Here is a 17,506-nt window from a genome sequence, read left to right as displayed (position 1 = left end):
TCCACATGGACAGTGACCCGGGGCCGGGATTGAACCCGGGTCCTTGGCTCCGTGAGACACAGTGCTAACCACTGCACCACCGTGCTGCCCCTACAATTAATCATTACAATTTCCCCAGAATCTATCCAGCAAAAAGATACAGTAAATCAATTCAACCAGTTGATACTCCATCGGCAAGTCACTGCGTGAGCGAACTAATATCCCATCAGTCTGTGAAATATGTAAACATCAAACCTTCAATGTGTTTAAGCTTCATAGAATGAATGAGTAGCGAACAGCAAAAATACACTCAACTCTCCAGTCAAGAAACATATTGCTCAGAAACACTAGTTGTCTGGAAATTCTTTTTTGAGTGGAAGCACCTACTCCCTCAACATCATCAGCCCCACTTCGGGAGCGGAAACTTGGAAAATAACAGTATTTGGATAAGAACACATTTCATTACTGCTTTGTAATGTTTACCCTGGGCCCAGTAGGCTGGACAGCTGGTTTGTGGGGCAGAGCAAGGCAACAGCGTGGATTCAATTCCTGTACTGGTTCAAGTTATTCATGAAGGCCCTGCCTTCTCAACCTTACCCCTCGCCTGAGGTGTGGTGATCCTCAGATGAAATCACCATCCGTCAGCTCTCCCCCTCAAAGGGGAAAGCAGCCTATGGTCATCTGGAACTATGGCGACTTTACTATAATTCTTCTCAATGTTTCAGGTGAATATTTTGTCTTGGTCATTCCAGAAAATTCAAAAATCCAGAAAGACTTGATTGCAAGCATTTCAGACTGGAGAGGTTACAATGTGCATACATTCGCACCCGTTACTGATTCCATGGCTTGGAAAATGTAATTAGAAGTCACAAGGTTATTTCTCCATTTTCCAATTTTATCTTTCCATCAGTTTCACTTCAACTGACAACTTTTTTTCGAATGAATGTATGTTGTTCCATGAATTCAAATTTTGTTCACTGAATAGGGGTCAAGCAATAGCACTTTTTCATAACTAAAAGTGCATAGAACTGAACACAAGTGCTTCACATTCAGTCTCAGCATATAGCACCATCTGAATATGTAGTTATTTTGACACTTTGGTAAAGCACGTTGTTCTCCTGGGCATATCATAGGTTAGTGGACATAAACTGGGCTAAAATGAAATAGGTTCACCATAAATCCAGTTAGCACTACCCATACTGTAATTTTGAGTGGTATCCTGTTAAGCTCATATTGGAGTCAATTCATCGAAGGATCTCATTTATTAACAATTTTTAAAAAAAGTTGGTTTGAAATGAGCAAAAGACAAATCAAATGTTACAATTAAGCAAATATATCAGAAGTCTTTTTGAAACATCTTTATTTGAGCAAAATATTGTTTCAAAAAAGATGCTTTTTGTTTTATAGAAAAATCTGAAGATGTTTTGCAATTACTCAGTCCTTACTACTTAAATCACTTTAAAACATCAAAAACAAATACCAGAAACTCAAATCATGATAACAAGGTGTAAAATCCCTCTTAAAAGAATGGTTTTGACATCGCTTGTTTTCTCGGAATGGAAGTAGCAGCCAACTCCACCTAACCTTTCTACCCACATAGCAATTTAAGACCTGATTATTCGAGACTTGACAGGCTTCTGCCATTGCTGCTAGTTCCGGCTATATGCTGAGAGCAGTTAACGGCTATTTGCCTTCAGGTTCTTTTTAAATGTCTGCGTTGTCGAGGGCCTGGCTTTCATCACAGATCCATTACCCATGTCATGGAAATCGTAGAATTCGAAGTGCAGAGAATTACAAGGATGAAACACAATTGTGCGTGTCAGTACACCAGACAGCCTTATTACAATACCTAGATTTGACAAAGAGGAAACACTCTCAATGTCATTGACACTGGTGAATGTAAGATGGGCCAAGGAAGACTCTTCCCCAACTATCTTCCCCTGTGAGATTTGATTGGTTTATTTTCACGGTCAGGAATTCTGCATGTGGGAAATCTTAGGTGCAGACTCTCAAGTCTCATCACATTGTGGTCGAGTATATTGGCAATTCCAGGTGCTACCAAGTAATACCCAATTTCCCAGATGTTTCATCTGGCAATGATCGTGATTGGCACCTCCCGTAAAGCAGCATAGCTTTAATCAAAACATTTCCAAGAGAAGGGGGGTAAAATGTTATGATTAATTCCACTGCAGAGATTGCATGTTTTGCATTGAAACTTATTTCCCTATAATGCTGGGCCACATTTAATAGTTTGTACATAGTGCAATTAAAGTTCAACGCAATACATTAAATTATCTACTTTTAAATTTTATTTTTCTTGACATCATTGGGCTATACGTTTTCTAAAATTTTAATATGCCCTTCACAACTTGTTTTTGTCATGTATTCACTCTCCTACATTCGGTAGCAAGAATCCACAAAACATTTGTGGATGAGTTTTTTTTATAATTGCATTGATATTAACTTTTAATCTTCTCGAACTTCTGATAAAATGTATCTTTCAGTTGTTCAAAAGCCAAAACAACAGCATCTTCCTTGTTGTCACACAGTTCCTTGAGAGAGGTGCTAGGAAAAGAGAAAAAGTAGTTTGAAAACAGTGTAACTAACTATTAAGCCAGCTTGTTAAATTTTGTAAATGGGAGTGACAGGCTTGGGCAGTCTCATTAAAAAGGGATTAAATACAGATTTACGCACAACTTTAAAAAAAAAAATTTAAAGTACCCAATTATTTTTTCTCTAATTGAGGGGCAATTTAGAGTGGCCAATCCACATAACCTGCACATCTTTTGGGTTGTTGGGGTGAAACGCACACAGACATGGGGAGAATGTGCAAACTCCACATGGACAGTGACCCAGGGTTGGGATTCGAACCAGAGTCCTCAGCGCCGCAGTCCCAGTGCTAACCACGGCACCACATGCCGCCCGTGCACAACTTCTAAATAAAATCAAAATGCTCTCTGAGCTCCCTCGCTGTTGGTTCCAAAGAATGTATTTCAACAAATCTACAAGCATGACGACTGTATAGGTGCCATTTCCTGCTCCTACCATGAACTAGAAAACTTCATCCACTTTACTTCCAATTTCCACCCTTCTCTCACCTTCACATTGTCCATCTCTGGACAGCTCCCTCCCCTTCCTCAATTTCTCTGCTGCCATTTTCTGGTCATAGCCTAGACTATTCACTCCAAGCCCATTGATTTCCATTCCCATTGCTTCTCGACACCCTGCTGCGTTTAAGGACTCGACTGCATTTTCCCAGGTCCACCTTTGCATCTGTCCTGATAATGCAAACCTCTGTAGCAACGCTTCTGATACATCTTCCTTTTGCCTCAACCAAGGATTCTCCCTTTGGTGGTTGACAGTACCCTCAATCTTGTCCATACTATTTTGCACACCTGTTCTCACCCCATACCCACTCCCTCCCAGAACCATCATAGGGTTCTCCATGTCCTCACACTGGCACGACAGCAGGTTGTTTCGAAGTAGATTATTGGCCAACGTTGATTTTTTTTAAATTCTAAAAGGTAACGCTAATGCTGCAAACATGGCACAATATTATATTTACAGCCGTGTCACGTTTTAGACCGAAGGTGGTGTTAGAAATCCTTGAGCAGAACCATACGTCTGTCACTACCTCATCCTTAATAATAAGAAAAATAAATTGTTCATCACAATCAAATTGTTTTGAAGCAAACTTGGTCACTTTTCTTCCGTGGCATAAATATACCAGAACATGTACAAGCTCCAAATTAAGGATTGACAAGTCAGCCCATCCAATGTGCTATTTTACAGAATTTCAAGCTATTAAGATTATCAGAAAACAGGAAGCACCATTAGTCATGGGCATGAACATGTTCCTTACTTGCATCAAATAAAATTTCACGTGTTGTTTTATCAGAATCATTTTCTAAAATGCCTAATGGAGAGCCTCTCAAAATCATCAACACATTCTGGATCAGTGTGCACAACAAAAGGCACAATCTCTTAAACATTAAAATGATTCATTAGAAATCAACATGCAATGTGACTGCATGAATTGCCAAACTGGCAACATGGACTTATAACATTACACCTGGAATGTGCCAAAACATCGTACAACAAATTAAATGCAGATTCTCCTTCATACCTGATTGAACTAAGAGTTATTTGGAACTCATTAAGGACATTATAGGCTTCTCCCAAGTGCAACCTAAACAGAAAAAATATAATAAGAATGAAACATTAAGTGGGTTCAATTATTTTTTCCATGTTGGCATCATATAATACAAGTTGTACTGCAGCACAACTTACATGTTGTCGTTTAACAAAGCCTTTAAAGAACCGTGTCTGTAGAAGTCCAGGGCATAAGCATTCAGTGGCATTCTCCTGCCTTGCTGGTCATACTTCATCAAATTTAACACAGGAATGTTGCTTGAGCTAAGTTCGAGAGTGCGTAAAGTAATCTGCAATGATAAATGTCAACAGGTTATGGGATACTGGTTGTTTTCTAACAGTCAACTGGATATTTGGGCTCAATTTGATTCAAAAGTGGAACTGAAAGACAAGATATTCACAAAACACGAAAATATTTTCCATCAACATTATCACCCGAACAGAAATGTCTTTGCTTTCTCTTCTTCCTCTCTAACTCCATGAAAAGAAATTGCCAAATAACAGTTACAGGCCTGATCAATTCTCTTTTAATATTCTATTAACATCCTTCTGGATTTTATTTTAAAGAAAATCTATCAATATTTCAACCTCAATTCTCAGTTTCCAGACTGCACCCTTTCCAAAAATTAAAGGAATTTCCATTTATTTTCAATTTGCATTGTCTTCAGCAACTGTCCGCAATACATGCAAATCACTGACAATAGCGCAAACTTGGATCATTAACATTCATGTATGTTATTATACCAAATCAGGTACAGTATTATAAAAGCAAATTAAACATAGAACATAGAAAATACAGCACAGAACAGGCCCTTCGGCCCACGATGTTGTGCCGAACCTTTGTCCTAGATTAATCATAGATTATCATTGAATCTACAGTGCAGAAGGAGGCCACTCGGCCCCCCGAGTCCGCACCGGGCCCCGGAAAGAGCACCCCACCCAAACTCAACACCTCCACCCAACACCAAGGGCAATTTGGACATTAAGGGCAATTTATCATTGCCCAATTCACCTAACCCGCACATCTTTGGACTGTGGATGAATTATTGCGGATGCTGGAATATCTCAGCAGGTCTGACAACACCGGTGGAGAGAGAAGAGAGCTGTTTTAAGTCTGGATGACTTTTCATCAGGGCTAAATGGTATTGATGTCTATATGGTTTGCCACTCGAATCTGAGCCACCTCGAGGATCTTCTGGGAATTTCCTCAGAACCAGTGCAGGAATTTCTGAACTGTGAGCTGTTTTAGTGAGTCAAGTACGTTCCTTTTAACCAGCACTTTACATGCTCTTATGTTGAAAATGTTTGCAGTGCAGGAACCTTTATCGCTTCTGATGGGTAGAAGTATGTGTCAAACTGCAGACAAATGTTGGACAATGCTAATTATGAAGCAAAGTTGTCATTCACTCAGAACCCTGCAGCCAGCAAAAATTCAAGAGCTGAAAAGCAGCATGCCCTCCTATCCACACTTAAAGAACAGTTAATAGTAATGAATCAGGTCAAGGGCAATAAATAATGCATATGGACAGTTAAAGAAACAAGCTCACGCTACTCCTTGCCCCAGCGGAAACACTCTGTTCTCCAGCCTCACAACCTCCATACATTTCAGTTCATCCAAAACTCGAAAATGTATTTTATTACAAACATGCATCAAAACAAGTTACAGTAAATATGTTCATCCAAAACTGAGCTGCTCATAGGCTAATCTGCATCAAATCCCTTTTTCCACATTATTGCTCTATGCTCCCTGGATGACACCGGCTACCATTCTCCTAACATCTCAAATTTAAAATTCTTACCTTCATGTTCAAAACCTTCCCTATGTCTGTAACTCCCTCCAGCCACAAAACCCTCAGAACTGTGCACACCTCCAACTCTGGCCCCTTAAGTGTTCCCACTTGCTTTACCACCATTGGCAGCTGTGCTTTCAGCCATCGAGGAATATAGGAACATCAGAACTCTACTCAGCTCCTCTAGGTCTGTTACTATTCAATGAGAGAACTTTAAACCAACTCCATGTGACCCCAGGGACAAGAATTTGGTTTGCACCATTTTTTGACATGAATGCCCTGATTATGACCTGCTTATGCTTGCTGGGGTAAAGGCAGGCAGCATGCCACCTGGTTTACCCTATTGTAATATTGGGCCAGGCGGGATGCATGCTGCTGGCTGCCTCAGCACTGTCTTAAAGATAGTCTGCTGGTGCTAATAGGGAATTGAAACCAAGGAAAATGGAATGCCAAGGCAGAGAGATACCTCTGGGATCACAAATGTTGGACTGGAAGCCCAAGGAGTGGACACAGTTAGCAGATGTGTCATAGTGCCACAGGAATGTGACAGCAGGCCCTCAAGGACCACCTTCACAAAGGTTTGTGAGCAGGTGCTCAGAGTGGTCAGTTTCCAGTCTGGACCCAAAAGACTGGCAGCAGATCCACAAGAAAGTCTAATGACTTCACACAGATTTCCAAGGTCAGTGAAAGTATCTTTTTTTATAAATGTTTTTTATTGGATTTTTGAACAGTGAATGTATCTTCACATAACATCTATCCATCCACAGCCACAGTCTTCTCACTCCTCAAAACAGCACACCCCATTCCCTCATTAGTAGTCCCTGACACTTAAGAAATGCCTAACACCCAGATACAGAACCCCACCACGTTTCAGTTAAGTCAACCTCACACAAAACTTCTGTTGCTTCCATATCCCTCCAGCTATCCAGTACATCGCCCAAACACATCCTGTCACAATTACAATTCCCCAGTCTTCAGGTCAGGGTGTATATTATCGGTGAGCAGAGCTGAACAGGGATGGGGATGGGAATGAGGCGGGGTGACTGTATCTCCTGAGCCCTATGGAGATGATCTCCACATCATGGAGCTAGCTGAAAAAGAAGCCATAGCACTCAATATTGCTGAGAACATCGATGATGATCCATGTTTTGCTTGCAGACATCCAAGAACTACCAGCTGTCCAGCCACTGGAGTCCCAGGACTAAAGTAATACCACAGCACTGATGAAGAAGCTCCCATCACGTCATCTGACACTCGCAGCCACCAACTCAAAACACTGGTTCAATAATGTCTACCAGGAAAGGAAATCTGCCGTCCTTACCTGACCTGGTCTTCATGTAGCTTCACACCCACAGCAACATGACTGACTCTTAAATGCCCTCTGAAATAGCATAGCAAATCACTCATTTGTATTAAACTGCTAAATATCAAATTGAATCTGGATGGACCATCCAGCACTGACTGAGGCACTGGAAAGAAGAACGGTACACCCTGTCCAGTAGAACCTCCAAACTCCTCCCTATTACTATCTAGGGACTTGTGCCAGTACAAGATCTGTCCCACAGATTAGTCAGCCAACAACCTGATAGTCATACTCACCAAATCATATCTTATAGCCGATGACCCAGACCCCCCCATCACCATATCCAGGTATATCCTATCCAGTTGGTAGGACAGCCCCATCAGAGATGGTGGAACAGTGGTGTACAGTCAGGGGAAAGAAGCTCTCGCAGTCTCATGGCTTCTGGTCAAAGTTGGGCAAGGAAACTTCCTGCTGATTACAACCAGCCACCCCTCATAAGCTGAATCAGAATCCCTCCCATGTTGAACACCAATTGGAAGAAGCAATGCAGGTGGCAAGGGCACAGAATGTACACTGGATTGTGAACTTCAATGTCTATCACCAAGAGTGGTCAGTAGCTCCACTATTGAAAAGTCTTGAATATCACATTTGCTTTGCTAGGCCTGCAGCAGGTGGTGAGAGAACAAACAAGAGGAGAAAGACCATCTTAACCTCATCCTCACCAATCAAATTATTGCACTTGACAGCATTTACAGGACAACCATGGCAGTCATTGTGCAAAGATAGGACTTGGGTACTCTCCATCATCTTCTGTGGCACCAGCGCTGTGCTAAATGGGATAGAATGCAACAGATCAAAATTCTAATCTGCTCGTCCATGAGGTGCTTGGCCATTAGCAGCAGAATTATATTCAACTAGAATCCATAATATAATGGCTCTGTCTATCCCTCGCTTTACCATCAAGCCAGGAGACCAAAACGTCAGAATAGCAGGAGGGCATACCAGAAACAGTAACAGACATACCTACAAATGAGCTGCTAACCTGGTGAAGCTATAACACATGACTGACTACATGCATGGGAATCAGAGGATGCAGCATGCATTAGACAGAGGCTGGGATATTCTGGCCATGTTGTTGTGGGACCTGCCATGGGAGATTTGACGGCCTGACAAGTCCATGAACTTACAGCAGGACTGGAAAATCCAGTCCAGTGCAAAATGATCCCACAACCAACAGTTAGATAAAAGCTATGGTCCTGCCACTCCTAGTCATGAATGGCAGTGGCCAATTTAACTAACCAGAGGAGGCAGTTTCACAAACATCCCAATCCTCAATGCTGTGTGAGCCCAGCACATCGGTATGAAAGACAAGGTTGATGCATTTTTGCCTATCTTCAGCCAGCAGCGCCAAGTGCACGATCCATCTCAGCATCCTCTCCCAAGATCTCCAGCGTCACAAATATCAGTCTTCACCCGATTCGACTCACTCCACATATCAGGAAATGGGTGATGGCACTGAATTCAGTAACGGCTATAGGCCCTGACAATATCCTGGTGATACTGAAGACTTGTGCTCAAAAACTAGCCATGTCCCTAGCCAAGCTGCTTCAGTACAGTTACAACACTTGCATCTAACCAACGATGTGGGAAATTGACCACGTACATACTGTCCACAAAATGCAGGACAAATCCAATTCAGCCAATTGCTAAGTCACTGTGTACCCTCAATCACCAGCAAAATTATGGAAGGTGTCATCAACAGCATCAAGTGGAGCTACTCAGCAATAACCTGCTCACTGATTCTCAGGTTGGATTCTGTAAGGGCCTTTGGGCTCCTGTCCTCATTATAGCCTTGGTCCAAACATGGAGAAAAGAGCTAAATTACAGAGGTACAGGGAGAGTGATTGCCCTCGACATCAAGAAAGCATTTGGCTGAATGCGGCATTAAGGACCCCCCACAAAATAGTCAACGGCAATCAGGGAAAAACACTCCACAAGCTGGAGTTATACCTCACACAAAGAAAAATGGTTATGGTTGTTGGGAGCCCAATCCCTTGAGACATGACTGGAATTCCTTAGGGTACTATCCTAGGCTCAGTGATCTTCATCAACTTTCTGGTGAAACTGATGTATTCCTTCCAAGGCTAATATATCCTAAGGTGGGGCAACCAGAGTTGTACACACTACTCCAGGAGGAGTCCAACCCGGGCTTTATCATACTATAACAAAACTTCCTCCGCTTGTATTGCAACCATCCATAGATACGAGGGCTAACATGAAAGTTTCAGAGTCATTAAAGCAAAGGAGATGGCCATTCAGCCCACTGTGCCCCTGCAAGCTCTCTGTGGAGTAATCTAATTCCCTGCTCAATCTCCGTAGCCCTGAAAGTTAATTTTCCTCAAGTCCCATTCACTTTTTATTTGGAATTACTGACTATCTTCACTTCCACCACCCTTGTGGGACCAAAATTCAATATTACCACTCACTGCACAAAAACATTCCTCCAATGTACCTTTACTTTTGCAAACCTGGCGGTGTTTGCAACAATCTCTTAACCCCTAGTGGAAACCCACACCGTCACGTTTTACAATAGTATAATTCAACTTCAAACATTAAACTAAAGGTACATACTTTTAAACTTAGGAGAAAGACAAACTGGCAGCTGGTTTTCTTTCTGTAAGGCATCAACCACCATGGAAAATTGCTTCATCAGTTTATTGTTGAATTCACATCACTTCCTAATTTCAGACTAACATTTCCATAGCCTGATTCTTCTGTTTCAACATTTAATTAGCCTTTTTGATCACTTTTTGTACCTGACTCAGTTTTGGCAATGAGCCTGGATCTCAAAATCTCTTTGTGCCTCCACCTTTGACTATTTCACCATTTCATTGATCATTTATTTGGGTGGGATAACCTGACACTTATCAATGTTGAAATTAATTTGCTAGGTTTTCTTTTCAATCTACCAATGTCTCAGTAATTTTATTTTCCAGTCTAGACTACTCGCTCTTCAACCAATCCCCCTGCCATCAGCAAATTGGATATATGGCTCTCCATTGTTAGCCAAGTCACTAGTATAGTAAGTAGCAGAGGACACAGCACAGATCCTTGAGAGACACCGCTAGTCACCTCCTTTCAATTAGTCTCAGTCTTAATCAAACTCTGGGAATAAGTCCCTAAACCTCTCCAGTTCTCTTCCCTCCTTAAACTTTACCTCTGATTAAATTTATGATTACAAGTCCCCAAATCTCTTTTTGTGGCTTGGTGTCAATGCACTTCTGTTGAGTGCCTCGAGTCATTTTACTATGTCAAAGGTTCAAGTTGGTGCAGTTGTAAATATTGCTCCATATGTAACAAAGGAGGAACTTACATTGTCCACATTGTATGTCTTGAACAGATCCAGATTGGTAACCCCAGACAAACATGTAAATGGAGATACAGCTGTTGTTGGATGATTTCCAGGTGCAGTCAATTCAGTTACAAATTCAGTGCAAGTTTGAAGAGATTGAGCATTTTCAAAAGCTGTGGAGAAGGAAAGCCAATGAGTGTTAGTATTGCTCAGGTGTTAGGTTTTCATGCTGTTTATAAATTGCACAATATTACTCTGCAAGTCAAATAATTGAATTAACAAGTTTATATCTCCAGTATGCTGTTATGTACAGCCAGTATTGAATTTTCAAACAATGGGACAAAGTGTTTGTATAGTTTTGTTTGAAACGGTAGGAGGGTGCGGAAAGGTATAGTTCCACCAATCCCCTCTAAAATGAATCACAAACAATACATTTAAGAAGCGTTATGTATTTTTGAAGGCAGGATCAAAAGTGGCAATATAAACAAAATGGTACAAAACGTGAGACACAAGGCTTCACATATACAAATCTTTGAAGGTGGCAGAATAAGTTGATACGGCTGTTAAGAAAGCATTTAGAATCTTGGCTTTATCAATAAAAGAATAGAGGTTAAACCAAGGAAGTTATTCCAAACCGTTGTAAATTATTGGCCAGGCCTCAGCTGGAGGATTGACAATTCTGAATATTACACTTTATGGAAGATGATATAAGAGAGGGTGCAGAAGATATTTGCTAAAATGGTACCAGGGATGAGGAATTTCTGTTATATTGAGGACTGGAGAAACTGGGATTATTCTCTCTTTAGCAGAGATGATGAAGGCAAGATTTAGCAGGAGCGTTTAAAGTTATGAATAGTTTTATATTAAACAAGGAGTTAGTGTTTCTAGTGGCAGCATAGTCAAATAGCCAAGAGACAGATTTAAGCTAATTAGAAAAAAAACCAAATTGAGGATTAAAAAAACCCAGCTAGTTATAATCTGGAATGCAATGCCTGAAAGGATACAGAAAGCTGATTCAATGTTAACTTTCAAAAGGAATTTGGATATATAATAGAAAAGGAAACATTTGCAGGGCCATCAGGCAAGAGCAGGAGAGTGAAGTTAAGATAGCTCTTTCAAAAAGTTGGCACAGACACAGTGGGGCAAAGGCCCCTTTCTGTGCTGTATAATTTAATGACGTCAAACACAGTCAACACCCACTCAATAAATTTTACTTTGGCCAATAACTGATTCAGCCGCCCATTATAATTCTCTCCCAATTTTCAAAAAAAGCTCCAGGAGAAATCACATAATATGCTACAGAATCGATAATGCCAGCTTTGCACTATAAACCCAAAGTCAAAATTATCTTCACTTACGGCGATCCACGCAAATTAAAGACATTTTATGTTTTTCTTGTTTTCCAAACCAGGTTTCAGCAAAGAGACTAACAGAACAACTTGTTCCCAGATATTTCAGCTGTTGCTGTTTATCCCTGATCCATTTATTCAATTGCGGGTAGAAGAAATTGAGTGCTTCTTTCAAAAAATGTCCTTGGGATGTGGACAATGTTGACATTTATTGCTCATAAATAGTGGTGGGCCCTTCTGGAACCAAACAAAGAGGTTTGTTTCCGAGGTTACTTGAAAGTGCATCAAGAGTCAACCTTGCAGTGTTTACGTGCAAGCCAGACAATTGAAGGGGAGAAAGTTCCAGTCCTTGAAGCACTGGAGAACCTATTGCATTGTGTGTGGTTGTGGTAATTCTTTTTCCTGGCTTTAACCTACAATTTACCAGACTTCTGATGGGGTTTCAATTTCGCTCGGCCAGTACCCAAGCCACGAGACTAAATTCAACTGTTTTGTTTGTTTAGAGGCTCAATATTACACTCTAATTTGAAAATTAAACTGTAGTTAAACCTACTTATATATAATATAAATAAAAGAAAAGCTAAATTGTTTCTTTACATGTTTTTGAAAGAGGAAGATGGCATTCTTCCACCATATCAGCTTGATTTGAAGCAGAAAGAAGAAAGCATCCAAATATCTCCTGGATAGTTTTGTTGTATTCATTTACTGTGTCTGCAAACTCTTCTGGAAGATCTTCCAGGAACACCTAAAATATAAAGTTTGCTGTTAGATATTTTCAACAATAATCAAAAGGTGTTTTTGCATTTGGCTCCTTAGAAGAGTGAAATCTGTGACATTGCTATCGAACCCAGAGTCCCAGGTTCGATTCCCAGCTTGGGTTACTGTCTGTGTGGCGGCTGCATGTTCTCCCCATATCTGCGCGCGTTTCCTCTGGGTGCTCTGGTTTCCTCCCACAAGTCCCGAAAGACTGGCTAGATAGGTGAATTGGACATTCTGAATTCTCCCTCAGTGTACCCGAACAGGGGCCGGAGTGTGGCGACGAGAGGATTTTCACAGTAATTCATTGCAGTGTTAATGTAACTCTACTTGTGACACTAAGAAAGATTATTAATATTTATTATCCTGATGAACTTCACATACACGCTGAAATGTGGGTCTACGAAGCACAAGGGTTGAAACAGGTTCACTTTAGGATTATATATTAGGAAGGATCAAGTCCAAGAGTTTTTGTTTGTTACTTTAACCAATCCCTCTTTCAAAGAAATAAACTTTATCAAATACATTTTCCAGAATAATTACTTTTGCTTATTTGCACTTAGTTTGCAAACTGAACTCATTAATGCCAGATGAGAAAATTATAAGGCAACTTCAAAACATCTAATACACAAAGGGAATCTTAAACTTCCATTAAACCTATGCTTTCTTTTATGTAACTGATTTTCTTTTGCATTTAGAATTACATAAGCAGAATCTGTGTTGTAATAAAATGCAAAATTTATTGTTGCTAAAATTTACCACAATCCATGATTTGTTTTTAAAAGTGATAATGGTACTTTCCATTTTGACATACGACGCCAGTATCAAGCAGTCCGAAATCAAGAACAGCGCAGTTAAATGTTCAGTAAGGATTCCCCATTCCCACCGACCAATAACATTCCTTTATCCAAATTCAGCAAAATACTCGTGTGCCAGTTCTGTATCAATCGGACATTAATTTGTCAAACTGGCCATTTGATGGATTGCCATTATGTAAATCAGAGCAGCCTAGTGTTTTCAACACATGCCTACTAGGTGCTGAAGTTAATCACGATGGAATGGGCCCCAAACACGGGGGGGGAGGGGGGGGGGAAACTGGCAATGGCCTAGAGGACCTCCGGCAGCATTAGTTGTCATCAGGGCTCCAGTCCCTTTAAAAGATGGGAGCTCACAGTCAGGAGTGATGGTGGCCACTGCTGGGACTGCACTCACCTAAGCTCATGCAGGGATGGACACATCAAGGTGAGTGGGGTCAGGGACCATTAGGGCCAGTCGGGCAAGCCCCGGAAAGGGGGCTGGATATTGGATAAAGCCAATGCTGCCAGAGGCCCCTCTACATGCCACTAACGCCTCATTAGGTGGATCACCACAACCCAACCCAAAGCACACAGTAAAGTCACCAGGGTTTGTCAAGTGGTCTTATCAAATGGAAGGCCACCCATCCATCACTTCTAAATATTTTTTTGGGGGGGGGGGGGGGGGGGGGGGGGCGGGTGCACATAGGCACTCCAACTCCCACCCTCCCGTGTCATTTTATGGGCCCTCAGGACACGGACCGAAGGAATTGGTAAAATCCAGTGTTAGTAGTTGGTTTATGATGGCAGACAACAGCAGAGACTTTTGTCTTATTACAGCTATATTTAAATACAAGGCGGAGAAATAAAAGGCCAGTGCAATAAACTACAGCACCAAACCGCCCTTTTCAAATCAATTCATACCAAAACGAAAGTTGAAAAATACTTCACTGTACCTCGGTACACGTGACAATAAACAAATCCAATCTAACAAGATACCAGGACAACCTTTGGAAGTACTATGGGCTGACCACAGATTCCACAGTAGAAATACAGATAAAGCAAACAGATACCCTGGATTGTACAGACTGAAAAACCACAAATAGATTGGTGGAACTGTAAACCATTTAATTTTATTCATAAATTGAGTCTCTTGATTTTTGTCTTTTGTATTTAGCTTTAAAAACAATAACCCTCAGAAAACCCTGAACCGTTTCACTCTTGCATACCTTTGACTGGCGGAGCATAGACCAGTCCTTTTCAGTGGAACATGCTGGAAGATGTATCCTTCCAAAGAGATTCGCTAACACCAGAAGTAAAGACTCCATTGTTTCATCAGAAAAGCGTTCTGAACCTGTAGAAATATTAACACATACATACAAATTATCAACATTCTGACAGGTTAATAAAGTCCTCTGTTCTCACTTGATGCCATACATTACCAGGTCATGCTAAAATAACAAACTTTTAGACACTGCTAATAAATAAACCCAAATAGCAACAATTATTTCCATTATGTCTGTGAAACTATCAAACCCCACTATCACTGCTGTCCTCCCGGGACATGCACCTATTTCGCCCAAGAGGATTGATGTGGGACCCGTTTCTGAACCTTTTGCAACAGTGGTGCTGCACTGGCCACCTGGTAGAACACAACAGCAGCGTGGGAATGATTCACCAACCGATTTTCACTTCATCTCATGGTCAGGTACTTCATGAAACAAACAATAAAATATGAAAGACTGACCATGTATTCCCATTGCTATAGTGTTGATTCATTGTTGATCATACTTTCTCAATCACTGAGCCAATCTAGATAAACTTAAATCATGGCAACAGCATTGTCAAAGAGTTTGAGAAGTGATCATCTTAAAATCAATGTCATTTGCATAAGACATGATCAAATTTATTAGTATTCCAATCACATAAGTTTCATACTCTGTTGCCTTAAAGTTGAGATTTTACCTTTTCCTGCTGGTTTTTCGGGCTGACCGCATATCTTGTGAAATAGGCCTTTTACCAGTAAGCTGACAAAGACAAAATTTGCTGATTCGTGATAATGCAACTGGGTCACCAGCTCTGCAAATCCTCGTGGTATGCCATCTACATCCACAAAACCCTGTAAAAATCAAGTAATTGTTCATTTTAACTACATTCTAGTTAAGACACAGGAGTATAACATCATAATGATGCGAACTAATAATATAATCTTGAATCAATGGAAATATAACAAAAAGAAAATGGATAGCATTTTAATATACTTCAGATTCTTCATTTTACATACGAGCTCATTTTAAAAGTTGCTAATTTTAGAATTATTCTTCATTAGCTTTTATTGACCTTAATCAGAGAACTAACAAGCATACAGCTCTCGACATTCTGCTACTTTTGAGTCTCAAAATATTTGGTTCAACATGGTACTGCTACACAGGAAGATGGGGTCCAGTGTGGTCTGCAGTCTTTTCCCTAGCTGCCCTCTCATTAAACAACTTGTATTTATATAGCACCTTAAATATAAAACATCACACGAGTATTATAAAACAAAATTTGGCACGAGCCACAAGATTACATTACAGCAGAAAGAAAATGTGACCAGAGACATCTTAAAAAGAGAGAGAGAGAAAAGAGGTGAGATTTATGGAAGGAATTTCAGAGTTTAAGGCTGGGGCAGCTGAAGGCATAGCTGTCAGATATGTTTGAGTTGTCAAGAGTTCAGATATTTCAGAAGGTTTAAATAAATTTACAGAATGTGGGTGTCACTGGCTAGGTTAGCATTTATTGCCCATTCTTAGTTGCCCTAAAGGTGGGGGGTGAGTTGCCTTCTTCAACCGCTGCGGTGTAGGTGCTGTCAGGGTTTTGGGGCTGCAGAAGATTTCTGAAATAGGGAGGGCCAAGGTCATTGAGGGACTTGAAAACAAAAAAGGAGAAAAGACATGCATTTATATTGTGCATTTCATGACCACAGATGCCTCAAAGTACTCACAGTAAATTGAACATTTCTCAACTGTGATTTCTGTTGCAAGAATGAGAATTTTAAAATTCAAGTGTTGCTTAAATGGGACATGGGTAACAGGCAAATGGAATTTGATGCAAGTAAGAACTTGGGCAGCAGAGTTTTAAATGACTATAAGTTTATGGAAGATAGAATGTGAGACCAGGCGCGCATGGGAATAGTCAAGCCTAGAGGTAATGAAGACATGGATGAGGGTTTCAGCAAAGCCGATTTGAGGCATGGACAAGTCAGGTGATGTTATGGAGGTGGAACCAGGTGGCCTTAGTGATGGTGTTGCTATGTGGCACAAGCTCAGTTTGGGATCAAATCTGACACAAAGGTCGTGAACAACCTGGTTCATCTCCAGCTGCCAGGGAGAGTGATGGAATCGGTCGTGAAGCAACTGAGTTGGTAGTGGGTTTCTTCCTTTCATATATTTGGAGGAAATTAGTGCTAGATGAGGGACAAGCAGTCTGATAATCTAACAATTGTAGAGGAGTTCAACGAGATTGTGGAGAGGTAGAACTGGGTATCAATGTACTTATAAACCGTTAAAATATGTCAAGATAATTTCTACAGCTTAGACAAGGACGAGAAAATAAAACTGAACCAAAAACAATGTTGAATAATGGCTATTGGAACGATATACTTTAAAAAAAAAGGAAGCTTTGAGGTAATGTACCTAAGGTTTTGAGGATTACAGAAAAATTAACATACGATACTCGCTAATATAACAGCAAAGCAATTAATTAGACATGCTTTCAGTGAAATAAGGAATCAAAGAGATAGAACATAGAACAATACAGCGCAGTACAGGCCCTTCGGCCCACGATGTTGCACCAAAACAAAAGCCATCTAACCTACACTATGCCATTATCATCCATATGCTTATCCTATAAACTTTTAAATGCCCTCAATGTTGGCGAGTTCATTACTGTAGCAGGTAGGGCATTCCACGGCCTCACTACTCTTTGCGTAAAGAACCTACCTCTGACCTCTGTCCTATATCTATTACCCCTCAGTTTAAAGCTATGTCCTC

At 40.7% G+C, this 17,506-nt stretch overlaps 1 protein-coding gene across 1 annotated transcript in view; it reads right to left on the bottom strand.

The window, feature by feature from the left end:
• Nucleotides 1-2,265: 2,265 nt before the first annotated feature.
• LOC140408553 (probable ATP-dependent RNA helicase DDX60) overlaps nt 2,266-17,506 on the bottom strand; it is an 87,026-nt gene continuing 71,785 nt past the window's right edge. Inside the window, exons 31-37 of the mRNA XM_072495925.1 lie at nt 15,441-15,594; nt 14,705-14,829; nt 12,523-12,670; nt 10,598-10,749; nt 4,270-4,421; nt 4,106-4,168; nt 2,266-2,544 (exon numbers count right to left, since the gene is read on the bottom strand). Of these exons, the coding sequence (XP_072352026.1) occupies nt 2,439-2,544; nt 4,106-4,168; nt 4,270-4,421; nt 10,598-10,749; nt 12,523-12,670; nt 14,705-14,829; nt 15,441-15,594 (900 nt within the window). The 3' untranslated portion in view covers nt 2,266-2,438. The remainder of the gene's footprint in view (nt 2,545-4,105; nt 4,169-4,269; nt 4,422-10,597; nt 10,750-12,522; nt 12,671-14,704; nt 14,830-15,440; nt 15,595-17,506) is intronic.

Source organism: Scyliorhinus torazame, chromosome 3, assembly GCF_047496885.1.
Source record: "Scyliorhinus torazame isolate Kashiwa2021f chromosome 3, sScyTor2.1, whole genome shotgun sequence".
Lineage (NCBI taxonomy): Eukaryota > Metazoa > Chordata > Chondrichthyes > Carcharhiniformes > Scyliorhinidae > Scyliorhinus > Scyliorhinus torazame.
The sequence above is the reverse complement of the archived record's forward strand: the minus strand, read 5'-3'. Positions and strand labels throughout refer to the sequence as shown.